Source organism: Papaver somniferum, chromosome 10 (assembly GCF_003573695.1).
Source record: "Papaver somniferum cultivar HN1 chromosome 10, ASM357369v1, whole genome shotgun sequence".
Lineage (NCBI taxonomy): Eukaryota > Viridiplantae > Streptophyta > Magnoliopsida > Ranunculales > Papaveraceae > Papaver > Papaver somniferum.
Window position 1 is genome coordinate 61,879,255 of NC_039367.1, and position 13,934 is coordinate 61,893,188.

General features: G+C 35.3%; 1 protein-coding gene across 1 annotated transcript; it reads left to right on the top strand.

Moving 5' to 3' along the window:
- The first annotated feature begins 358 nt into the window (after positions 1-358).
- Positions 359-1,841, top strand: LOC113319734 (U-box domain-containing protein 8-like). The gene has a single exon (XM_026567982.1). The coding sequence runs from the start codon at positions 437-439 to the stop codon at positions 1,556-1,558; it is 1,122 nt and encodes a 373-aa protein (XP_026423767.1). The 5' UTR covers positions 359-436; the 3' UTR covers positions 1,559-1,841.
- Positions 1,842-13,934: the final 12,093 nt, after the last annotated feature.

The window sequence follows — 13,934 nt, forward strand, 5'->3', positions numbered from 1 at the left end:
GCGGATTGAACACCAATTGCTCAACCCATAGGGTCGATGTTATATCTGTAATGGAGACAACTTCGGCATGTAAACCCCTTAGCAGATAAGTACACAATAAATATCACGTGAGTAATTTCAAAATAAGCGCAGCAATCAGTAACAGTCACGCGTGCACGCGAATATTCATTTACGGCGAGCCACCGACAAATAAAATCAAATGTCCAAATTAGTCCTCCAACAGAATTTAACTTTAAGCAAAACAAGGTGAAATAATAGTCAAACTTGGAGGTCATTTATACAGTTTAGAAAATATTTTCCTAATCTAACACGCCAAGTTCCTCAACCTCATATTATCACTCCCCTCAGTAAAAAAAAAACAAAAAAACAGACAAACACAAAATCTTCTTTCTCTCTCTTATCGAACAGAAAAATAAGAATAGGAGTTGGAAAAAAAATGGCGACTCCACAGTTTCCAGAAGACTTCAAATGTCCAATTTCATTAGAAATAATGACAGACCCAGTAATCCTTTCATCTGGACATACTTTTGATCGATCTTCAATTCAGAGATGGTTAGATTCTGGAAACAGAACTTGTCCAATAACTAAACAACTTCTACCTCAAAATCCATCTCTTATACCTAATCATGCTTTAAGAAGTCTCATTTCTAATTTCTCTTTTACTTGTTCATCTTCACAATCAAAATCATCACCTCAAGAACCAGATCCGCAAACCCTTATATCTAATCTCACTTGTCGTTCTTCAACTCCTTCTCTTCACTCGAAAATTTACTCGCTTGATCAACTTAATCGTCTCTGTAAATCAAACCCTTTCTTCCGCCAAAGACTGACAGAGTCTGGTGCTGTTTCAACGGTATTGAATTTTGTTGGTTCTGAAGATTCGAGATTACAAGAGTCAGCTTTACTGTTGTTATTGAATCTTAGTTTAGATGATGATAACAAAGTTGGTTTAGTAGCAGAAGGAGCAATTGGTAGAGTTATATCAGCTTTAAGATATGGGAAACCAAATTGTAAAGCGTATGCTGCGACTATGTTGACGAGTTTGGCTATGGTGGAAGTAAATAAAGGAACAATTGGTGCTTATCCGTTTGCTATTGAGACCTTAGTTTCTCTTCTTAGAGAAGGAAAAGGTAGAGAAAGAAAAGAAGCTGCTACTGCACTGTATGTACTTTGTTCATTTCCTGATAATAAGAAGAGAGCTGTTGAATGTGGGGCAACTCCTATTCTGATTGAAATGGTTAATTCTGGTATGGAGAGAGCAATTGAAGTTATGGGTTTATTGGCAAAATGCAGGGAAGGAAGAGAAGAAATGGGAAAAATTGATGAATGTGTTATGGTGTTAATTCAAGTATTGAAGGAAGGGAGTAGTAGGAGTATAATTTGTGCTTTAGCTGTTTTGAATTCACTTTGTTCTCATAGTGAAGAGATTAGTTTGGAAGTGAGGAGAAAAGGGGTTTTAGAAATTTGTTTGGGGTTGGCTGAAGATGATAATGATAAGATTAGCAGAAATGCTTCCAATTTGGTTCAAACTCTAAGGAGGTGTTTATCTAGAGCTTGATTTTGTTGCGAATTTTAACAAGAGAAGATTAAAGGAATCAATTTTCTGTTGTTGTTGTTGGTGGTGGTGGCGGAATCGTCTGTCGAGGTATGTTTACGGTTCATTGGTTTTGTCTCCTATGTTGGGTAGTTCATGTATATAGAATGGTTAGATTTGGTTGGGGGTATGGGGACATGTTGTAATCTTGTACATTAGGGAATAAACGAGAATGGGTTCTCTGTTGTTCTGTTCATAGTGAATTTTTCTAATTGGTTATCTGAAATATAATCATGTTCATTCGGAATTTCAGATCATATTACCAATTATCTATTATCAGAAACTTTAGCCATTTTTAATAAGGGCTAGAACTTTTTGAGTACATACACTGATTTGCAAAGCTCGATACTACCAACAGAAGGGGACTTCAGGAAAACAACAACTTAGAGCTTAAGTGTTAATTGCATAGGTTACAAATATGTGAATTACCTCTATCGCTACTTATGAATTAACATAAAACATTTAGAATTGTTACTTCAGTTTTGTGGTTGAAAAGAAGGCATCCTACTACTATATATTCTATTCTTAGTTTGTACGTATAGGCTATAGTAGTGCAGTTGATTAGGAGAAGAGAATGCCATAGAATTTTGCATATTCAATATGTATGCTGGAATCAGTCACTGGTTGTGATCAATATTGGACATAGTTTAGGAACTTCTATGAATTTTGACAGCGTGATCTTTGGTTTCTTCTTATGTTCCTCTTAAGGAATATAAGCCTAGGCCACTGGTGGAGAAAGCTTAACAACTTGATGAGAGTGCTTTCCGTAACTGTTTGTATTATATGTCGCATCTTGCAGTATAACCTATAAAAAAGTGGAATATTCTCCTTTTCTTTTTCGAATTTATTGCTGCTGACATTTATTGATTTAGACCTTCAGCTTGATGGGCAATTATGATTATGAAATAACAAATAGTCTAACCAATTACCCTTTGATTGGTCTTTCTTACTTTGTTTGTTAGTCAATAAGAGGAAATTGATATCATCATTTTCATATATATGTAGATGAGAGTATCTATGATATTCTGGTGACAGTTCTTTTTTAAGTTAGGTTATAGTACGATTTTAGATTGGAAACATGGAGTTAACTTTTTCAAAGAGTATGCTTTTAGTTTCACCTAACTGAGCAATTTTGGGAGTTTTTTCTACTTCTGATAATGCAAATTTTAGCATCTCGTTCAACTTAATCATATGAATGGTTTATGTTCACAAATGTTAAGAGAACAAAAAGCACTTCTGGAGACACGTAATACTCGTAAGTGCTATTGTAGCAACATCTAGAAGTAAAACATCACCTTGCTTTTCTGAATTAGAATTTGAAACATACAAATTGAGAATATGGTAAATTGGTTTTTAATGATGTCATATGTAGTCTAGGTTTCAGTACTTTTGGCATCCTCCTTTCCTTTTGCTGAAGGGAGGAATCAGACATGGAATTGATATGTCGAATGACTGCAAATAGAACAACCTCACATATTGAATTTATTATAACCTTAACTGTTTTAGTATTCCTTTCAACACCTAGCATCGAATCTTTTCTGTATCTGAATAGTATTGTTCTCCAGTATATAAGGTATGTGATGTCGATACAACTGACACTGCCAAATTGTATGCTAAGTAAGTATATGTCTTACAATAGAATTTGAATCAGGACAGCTTTGATCAAATTTGATGTAGACTTAAAGTTATTATGGGGTGTTTAGGCAGATCCTCTGCTTAAGGAATATGTTGATTTTTCATCGGTCTCTGTCTTTGTTTTTTCTAGTAAAAGTAGACAAAATAACTTTATAGAAGATTCTCATTTATGTATTTGCAAGTCTTAATCTAGTATTCTAGTGTTCGAATGAACTTGATTTAATTAAACTCTATGGGAGGCAAGCAGTTCAACTTCTAGAGCTCCAGAAAAGCTCATGTAAATTCCGGGGATGTAACCCGCAACATATATAAAAAGTATGGTTGTTTTCTTGTGTTGATTAGGTCAGGAGGCGGTTGCCGGCAGATGGTCATTTAGTTTTTTTTTTTCTTTAATTTAATTTATAATGTCTAAATCTTTGATTAGGTACAGGAAATTGAGGTCAATAATTCAGAGATTTGGTTATTAAAAGTTGTTTTCAAGTGATAATTAGGTGAGTGCCTGTTGCACTGAAACTTCCCCTCTCTGCAGTTTGGTTTGTTCTTGCCTACCTGACTTTGTGGGTTGAACTTGGACTGAATATGATATAATGGTGGTTGAACTTGAACTACGGTTTTGTGCATGGCTGGTGATTAGGCAAGGAAAAGCCTTAGATAGTGAAGTTTCATACTGTCATACGTCCTAACATAGTATTAGGAGATAAAGAAGAAACAAAGAAACTGCATACAAAATCCTTATTGTATAGTGTATTATAAGCAACAAATGCACGTGCAGTGTTGTTGGCTCCCCGTTTTCCCTCGCCAATAAGAGAAGAACGAAAGCTGAAGCGTGGATGATTGGATGATGGTGGAGAAGAAATAAGTGGTAGGCGACAGGAAGGAAGTATGGGGCATCCCAGAAGATATCATGGCGTTATTGGACTCGTATGAGAGTTAGTGAGGGAGTAAAAAATAAAAGAAAAAGAGTCGTATTCCTTGATCATTTTGTTTGTAACAACACAATCATATCTTTTTAACTCTTTCCCCCAACTTATTCGTTCCCGTTCTGTAGGTTCATTTCTTGTCAAGTTTTAGAAAGTGGCTGACAGAATATGCACAAGCACACCGCGAGATTGTTGGATCATATACGTTGGTTGTGCAGTCCATTGATTCTATGGATGCCCTCAATGTGTACCGCAAGCCTCTCTCATGAAACAAAACAAGGCATGGGAAGAATCGGAAGATACACCAGGCTGGATAACTTATTTCGGACAAAATTTAGCTCATAGATGTCTTATGTTGCCCCAGATAACTTCGGAGTTTGAAGAACTATTTTATTCCCTCACGTGCAACATTTCAACATTTGGTTTTGCACACCCATCCACGAGTCTACCACCTTCCTATGCTCTCCCACTCCAACAAAATATCGAGTCCAATTACGAAGTTAAAATTGGCAATCGACAAGCTCACAATGTGAATTAACTGTGGAACCGGCTCTACTGTAGCATTTTTGTTGGCTTTGGGATCACTACGTCACCGCTCAAAAGTAGTAGAGGGTAGAGAGTTAAAGACGATAAACAAAAGTATCACTTTGGAGGTCCGAGATGCATTTTTAATGGCGACTAATGAGCGTGAGTATTACGTACGAAAACTCAAAATGTTTTTCATTCGATCTGTCCTTTGTAGCAATCTGCATGTTTCCGTAGATCATGATCTTCTTCTTATCTTTGGCAGCTTTTTGCATTTTTTTGATTCATTTGGGAATTCACTTTCCTTTTTATGTCTTTCATCTATTTGTGGCATTGACTAATGCGTTCTTGTCAGGATACCAGTGGCCATTTTCATCGTGTCGGTATCCTCCTCAGATTCGTAATTTCTCGGTTCTCACAAATACAAATATCAAACTATAAAGTTCAAATCTAAATGGTAGTTGGAATAGGGTTGTATCCGAATAGCTGGTCAATCAAATAAATCGGAATCTTTCTTGTGCCCTTGAGGGCTGAGTGATCGTTTGATTATACTGTTAGAGCAGACAGTTGGTGTCGAAAGTCCTAGGCGAAGATCTTAGAACATTTTTTAAGAGGGTTAATACACGTCGTAAACATTTAATACGCGTCGTAAATATAAATTTTTGTGAACCATCTGTATTAGTGTAGGGTTTTGATCTTAAGATCTTTTTATGTAGACAAAATTTAAATGTTTTAAGGAACTAATACGCCAGCTAAAGAGTCAAATCCTCGATAAAGTCTAGCTAACCTCAAAATTCGGACTTATACAACCCGAAGTGCAGCTTAAATTATTATTCACCTCACAAGTATAAAATTTGTGGAATCAACAAAGTTCGAGATGAAGAAAACTTTGATGATTTCTATGTATCTTGGTCGAGTGTGCAGCCAACAATCGATCAAGATACACGAGTTATCAAGGAAAGATAACTGGACCTGGCTTCACTAATCCCTATGAAGTCTTTGTAGTCGCTAAATCCTAAAAGGATTACGAAAAGGACGACTCTAGATACAACTAGGACACACCAAAAAGTAGTATCGGGATTCAAAGATCCTAGTTGCTTGAAGTTACCCTTTTATAGACGTTCAAAGCATATGTTGCTTTAGGTTTAAGCTAAGATAGCTTTGTAACCAAGTAAACAATATCCACCGTTAGATGAATCTTTGAATCTGATTTTCATAAACAAGATGTACAGTCTGGTTAAGTGAAACCGTAACCGAACCGTGTACAAAGACTATGTTCAAGGTGGTTAGCCGAAACTACCCAATTTGAACTTAAAAGCTTAATACTCATCTTCATGAACACTTAAGACATTAATCTTGAATCATAATCATGTGATCAAATAAGTCTATTATTTTTAGAGAATTAATCAAATGTTAATTGTCTCGTAGAAATAATTTAATCGCACTTGAAGATAATCGACATGGTTAGTAAATGCACAAAATACAAATAGCATAGCCGTTCGTGACTCAGGTCAGTCAGAGTACGTGTACCGGTTTGTAAACATTTAACCAAACCAAGTTCCAGAGTTAACAGAACAGTTTAGGTATGCGTACCGGTTTGGAAACCTTAAGACTACGACCGGTTCCGGAGTCCACATAACTATTTTGGTTTGCTTACCGGTTTGGATACTTAAACCAAGTTCGGGAACACATAATTATTTTGGTATGTGTACCGGTTTGTAAACTAACCCAGTTCCGTAACCACAGTTCCTAAATGGTTTGCATACGAGTATGCTTACCGATCCAGTTCACGAGTTGACCAGATTTTTCACATGATATACATAAGAATATGCGTACCACAAATCTGCAAATTGATATATAGTTACCCCGCTACGTGTACGAGTACATGTAATACGGGTTCAGACTTATAACAATTTTTCCAGTTTGTAAGACTGACAACACTGACTTGTATCCGAATCGATAGTAGTTCTATATTTTTCTCTAAATCGATTCGAAACATTCCCGAATAACATCAATGACACATATCATTGTTCCGGACTATTTTCGAACGATAAAACTTGAATCATGATTTTGATTCCGAACAATAAATTTTGCTTAACCGAAATTCATAAAGTATGAACAAATGTTCATTAAGCTTAGTCATTATATTTCGAGAACTAATTATCAACATAAACTTGACTCGAAATTCTTGTCTATGCATAATAGTCTAATTAGTTATGCGACATCGTCTCAATGATAGAAAAGTGAATATAACTTGAGAAATTGGTGGTCCAGTCTTCACTTACCTTTGTTGATGAAGTTCTCCAAAAGCTTCGGTTGATCTTTTCCTTCAAACGGTGGAACGCAATGATGATTGCCGTGATCCACTGTTTCTCAACTACAGTTCTATCTTAGTCCGAGACTTAACTAATTGTAAACTAGAAATCAACATATACTTTTGACAACTAAATTTGACAACAAGCTTGAGATAGCAACACTTGTGAGTTCGACCGAGCAATGCTCCAACATTTAAGATTTTATTACTTTGATACCAATTGGAATGCCGAGAGTAGCGAGTACACTATAATCTTTTCAATATCAACTTATACACGCACGCCTTGTATAATCTTACAGAAACAATAACTTCCAAAATATTATTTCAACAAGGTGTACTAGCTATATATATAGTTAAAGTCTAAACGGAATTAACTATGGGATCGTACCAAGTGGATCATACAAGTATATCAACTTTAATTATAAAGATAAATAACATACTACAGAAGTAAACTAAATCACGCAAACACGCAAGATTTTGTTAACGAGAAAAACTGACTGGCAGGTCAACCCCTTGACCTAGTCGAGATTTGAATACTCTCAGAATTAAGCCTTTATACAACTCGACTACCGCAACTTCGTATGGTTGAGACCAAGTAAACACTCATTCGTTACGCCGTCCCTTTAGTGTCCATGCTCTTAGAAGAAATCTGGTCCACACACGTGAATCCCAAAATAGACTCCACTATCTTGGGTTGCTTCACCTTCTGTGAAGACTTCCTATCTCAACTCCTTTGGATCGTAACCCGAAATCGCATACAACTAAATCTGTTTCAGTAACCAGCTCACTTATCAATCTCCCAAATTAAGATTTCAATCAAAGCTAAAGTAGAGTAGAGGATCTTCAATTTAATCAATATAAACTCATTTGGTCAAAGATCAAACCAAGACAAAGATTATCGAATAATCAATCTCAGCGAACAAGCTCTATCCAAGCAACTAGACAATTTGTTCGATCGTTACACAAGTCTGGTGTCTATCAAGCCAAACTACTTGTTTGGATCCCAGATAATCAAGTTTGTAATAAGTAACACAAAGATCAGAAAACAGAAAGAAAAGTCTTCAAGTCTCCAATCTTCAAAGTAACTGTTGCACAAACACACTTGAATCCACTCACACATAACAAAGTCTGTTAAAGTTAATTGGTCAACATTTCCATATACAAATATTGAATCACGAGATCTCTAATAGTAAAATCCTCAAACAAACTTGAGTGACCTTATATCATAAGAATATGACTGCATAATAAACAAGCTTGATCAATCAAGGATAACTATACCGTTAGTTCTTGATCAAATCACTTCACCGAAAATCTAAAATAAATGATTTAGTTTCCCACCAACGATACTGATAAAAGTCTTTTGATCTCAAAGAAGACTTTAAAACAAGGCAACACAAGATGTTTCATCTAATTAGATTACTCTCCTCTATCAACGGGTTGGCTTCCTACACAAACGGTTATGCAGTGTGTTAAGGGATGATTTAGTAAGAATTCAAGCTCCACCATTTATAATGTTATGACCAAGGCTTGATTGGAAAATAAGGTATTATCAATTTCGAAAATCTTTAAGATATGCAATGATTATTTATTTTCGAATTTGACAAATACCAATTCTATTCCAACTATTAAAATGATTTCAGTCATATTTGACAACTAAGATTAACTGCCATACATCCATATAATTCACTAATATACTAACTAGAGATATGCAAACTCCTGGGATATTGTAAGCATATAATTTTGATATCTAAAATGATATTAAAAAATCGGTTTCAGGATCATGTCTTTAGTATCAAAATAAAAATACTTGAACATTAAGATATTAGGGTTTATCAAATTATCCAAAGAATATTCCCAGTCGAACACATATCCACCTCGATATATCTAGAAACCTGAAAATAGTATTCATATCGATAATGTAAGTTTTGGTCATACATGTATGGATCGATCCTAACTTAGATCCTTCTAGGGATCGGACCATACTTAGATCCTTAGTATCGATCCTTATTAGGGATCAGTCCAAGTTGACATCCTTACATGGGATCGGTTATTAGAATAGATCTTTATTGTCCTTATAATAGATTCTTAAATCACCTTTTTAACCATGAAACAAGTTTCGCAAGTTTAATTCCTTAAACTATGTTTTTAAACATAATTTCAAGGTATGGATTTATCTGGTTGTTCAACACATTAAATAATAATGAAGTATCAATTAGTCAATACTGGTACTACGAAGTCCGTCGATAAAATATACTTCGTAACTCCATATACTTAAGTTATAGAAACAACTAGTACATCATTCCTTGATACATTGATCTTAATATAATGACCAAGCCACCAATATTAAAGTCATTATAAACAAAATTTACTTCTTATGTATGTTTTTAGTAAATACTGACTTGAAAGAATAAATGATACAATTGGAACAAGTAAAGTCTGTAGTTTTTAACCTCAACTAAAGGATGATGTCTTCGTTGTTGCTGATACGTCTTCAGGTTCTTCATGAATAACAAGAGTAATTCTCAATATTTTTATGTTCCTAGTCTAACCTAGCAGAGTTGACTCTATTAATCAAATCAAGTGACTCCGAGTTTTAGAACTAAACTTGACATACCAACGGTTGGTGGGTTCAACCGAGCAATGCTCTAATATACAATTAATGAGTGTTCCTATCAAATTTCAAACACACTCTATGGTTTAGAGCCATTTGATTTGGAAACATAAGGTCACCAGGAACTTTTCCATATATCATAGTGTCTGGATCCCACAAAGATATGTAATAAGCACATACATATGCTGCATTTCATTTCTTTTGAAACTACTAATCTAACTAAGTTGCAGAATATTATGACGTTCATTACAAGAGAATAAACAATTCTAGGTATTTTTAAAAACCTCGCTCAACAAGGCGAGTCTTTATACTTGAACTTCGTTCTCCTCACTACACTTTGCGGCAAATAATCATATATGTCCCACAGATTTTACAATGAGTTGGTTAGTATTACCAGGCCAAATACATGTATATAGTAGAACCTCTATATAAGAATATCCTAGGGACCACAAAAAAACATTCTTATATGGTGGTTATTTTATATGGAGGTTTACCTTGAAAAGATCAAGAAAAATTCGGTATACATGTTCCTAAAAAAAATACGTAATTACGCACAATAAGTATCAAAGTGTACCTAGGAAATAAAAATACACTAAGTTTTCTATGTAAGACAATCCACGCAAAACGCAATCACGATATGGAAAATTCACAAACAAAATAATATGACCAAAGATAGTTGTATGAGTCGTGCAAAGAAAAAAAAACATCATACCCATTAAAAAGTAAAAGGATCTTGAAAAATGGTTGAAAGAATATCTTTGTATTAAACTTTGACGTATGGTAAGACCTATATTTATTTATATAATAATTTCGATTGTTCTTATATGGAGGTAAGTTCCTTAAGACGGGACTGGAAAAAAAACATGACTTATACCAATATGGAGTTTATTCTTAAATATACCTGGCCCAAGTTGGGACCATAAATTATATTATTATATGGAGTATTCTTATATATAGGTTCTATTGTATTTCTCTAAGAACCAAGTTATACTTGGATCGTTTAGGCCAAATTGATCGGCCATTCGTTGTCATAAAACAATAAAAAGCGTGTTCGATGTCATCGTGCTTTACTTTCTTGAGCAATTGTATACGCAAATATGTCATCAGTATGCACGCATGGTCTTTCTATTAATTCGTGCACATTTTCATAATCCATTAGAATTTCATTGTTCTTCAGAATTATATTAAACTTCTGAGCGTTCTCCAGTTTTGATTCATGAACATAGTCGGATACAATCTTATAAGATGATTTTATTAATGATATGAATTAGGTTGTGGCTTACTCACTCTCACTTCCTTGCTAGATGAGCATCGAGAATGATCGGTGGTTTCTAATTTTCCTTTGTGGAACCAAGGCCTCAACCACCTTTCCACCGAGTGTGTATACAACACCTTAACTTATGGTGATGAAAATCCTTTATTAGGGATTTCTAATCTTGTAGGTACATTTTGTAGCCGGTATGTGTGATTTCGTCACTTTAGCGATATCAGTATACATTCTGAAGATCGATTATTCATTTTCACTTCACAGTGAAGTATGAGATCAATAAGACACAAACACAGGAAGACAATTTCTGTTTCTAGAACATCGCGTTCGATACAAGATTTTGAATGCCAAGAATTGGATTTAGGGGTAATCTTACTCCTAGAATTGGATTCCTTACTCATAAATATAGTGATTGGTTGGAATAATCGAATTGAATCGTAATCTAAACCTATAGCATTACGTATGCACCCTCAATTCTCTGAAATCTAATTCAATTCCTCCGGTGGACCAATGGAATCTAAAAAGGATATTTTGTGGCTATTGAATTCCAGAGGAATCCGGTTATGAGCGGGCGAGTACTGTTCGGTTGGTTGTATTGGCCCAATTACCCTGTAACCGGATTACTGGACTTGCAATTCTCTGAACCGAACGCGGTAGAACTGTAAAGAGGAAACCCAACAAGGATTGCAGTTGGAGATACACCACAAAAACGTATGATTTCAAAATAATGAATATTCTTAACCTTCGGTTTTTGTTCTACTTCCATGAAATATTGGCATCATAAGATTTTTCTTTTATCCTTTTTGGAAATCAAACTCTAAAGTTTCAGATTAGTTAGTATTACACAATTAGCTAAGGACTTGTAGCTTCAAGAGCTCGAATTATTGGAAAGAAATGTATGGGCCGATGCCACAACGCCATTTCGGTGCATAATTTTGTGATTCTAAGAGCTAAGACTTAAGTTGTAACACCTCTCACTCGCCCTTTTTTTTGAACGATTTTTTGGGGACCATGATTTTTTTGGGGGACCATGGTTTTATTTTGGGTAAAGGCATTAGAAGTAATTTTAGGTCACCCCGTATCTAGTTATTTATTTAATACCTAATCTACCCTCTTAATTAATTTTAGGTTATGATTAGTGAATGATTTAGTTAAAAATAATTAGTGAGATTAAATTAAAAGATGGGTTTATTATTAGTTGAGTAGAATTATTGAGAGAGTAGAGTTAGAGAAGATGAAGGAGAAAAACATGGAAAATATTTTTTTTTTCCAATTCACTAAGTTTGAGTATTCAAATGATGAAAACTCATCTGATTCTTCATCTCCATCCTCTCCTAGAATATTTGTTAATCTTCAAAATGATCCGAATTTGACCTGGATTTTGAACAGTTCGGTTACTTTATATGAAGAACAAGTAACCGAACTCATTTGAAGCTGTAGTTCGGTTACCCCGTGAGATGAACAAGTAACCGAACTCATCTGAAAGTGTAGTTCGGTTACTTGTTCTAAACATGCAGGTTACCGAACTCTCTAATAATTTCTAGGAGTTACAACGTTATGTTCGGTTGGTTCTCAACTAACCGAACTTTGGTGTACAAAGTTCGGTTGGTTCGCAAACTGCATGCACTTTTGATCTAACCGAACTTTACGCAATATAAGAGTATATAAGTTTACAGAGTTCGGTTCTTTCGCAAACTTGAACCTAACAGCTAACCAACCGATTTCTGAGTTCGGTTTCTGCGATAAAATTGTGAAGTTACCGAACTTAACAAACAAAAAAAATGTGAAGTTCCAGCGTCTATTGGCTAAGTTCGGTTACTTTGTAGTTTTAAAATTTTTTGCGAACAAACCAAACTCTATTGGCTAAGTTCGGTTATTTTGGAACTCAACATAGTGGCCACAACAACACAGTTCGGTTAGACTGGATTTGTTTTTTTTCGGTTCTAAGGGTGGAGTTCGGTTACTTTGTAATTTTAATTTTTTTTGCGAAACAACCGAACAGAGAGTTCGGTGACTTAGTTTTAAATCCAATAGAACCGAACTGTTCTTCGTGTTCTTCATTTTCAAGAAGTTCGGTTAGTAAACTAGGGTTTTTTGGAAAATCGACCTAACCGAACATGGCTCTGTAACTCCTATTAAAACCCTATTTTGATGATTTCTATTCGATTAAAGCAATCAAAATCAAATTAAAGCGAAGGGTTTGTTGGAAAATACCTCCGAAGTGGTCCCATGGCAGAATCAGGTTGCGGCTGGCGTCTTTTATACTCGATAAAATTATTATGTAACCGAACTTAATTGTGATTGCATTGATGTTGTTACATTTCTTAAATAGGCGGTGGTGGTGGGAAGAGGTGGTTGGTGGTGGTGATAATCGGAGGTGGTGGTGGTGGTGATAATCGGAGGTGGTGGTGGTAATCGGTGGTTGGTGGTGGTGATAATCGGAGGTGGTGGTGATAATCGGACGTGGTGGTGGTGGTAATCGGCGGTGGTGGGGGGTGGTGGTGGGAGGAGGTGGTGATTATATATATATATATATATAAGTGGTTATTAGGTTGGTTTTAAATTAAATTAGGTTAAGGATAGGTTAGTCATTTCAACGTTTTAGGACACCCCTTATCACTATAGGGAAGGTGGCCTAATAAAACCATGGTTCCTCGAAAAAAAAACCATGATACCTAAAAAATCATTCTTTTTTTTTTTTTGAAAATAAACCTCCCACTCACCCTGAAGCCCAAATTTCGGAGCCCCTAATCAGGGGAATCGATTGACCCATAGCGAACACATTATTGCTCTTTTATAAAGGATTCCTTCTCTTGGGATTTTTTTGGGCAGGATTGTGGTGTACGTCACAGCAAATGATGGTCATGAAAACATATGCAAGCAGGTTGAGAAATATGGGTAGCTAAAATGTCGTGCCTTTGTTCCACGAAAGACGTAAGTGCAGATGTGCAGATGCGGCATTAAATGCTGGAAATTTTACTGACTACGAGTCTGCGATACGTATACAAGTTATTTGTGTTGGAACGACTACTTAACAGACGAAATTGGATCTTTAACTGGACAATAAT

What these genes read in the sequence shown, in the direction of transcription:
- LOC113319734 (XM_026567982.1), top strand. Translation starts at nt 437, where the DNA reads ATGGCGACTCCACAGTTTCCAGAAGACTTCAAATGTCCAATTTCATTA.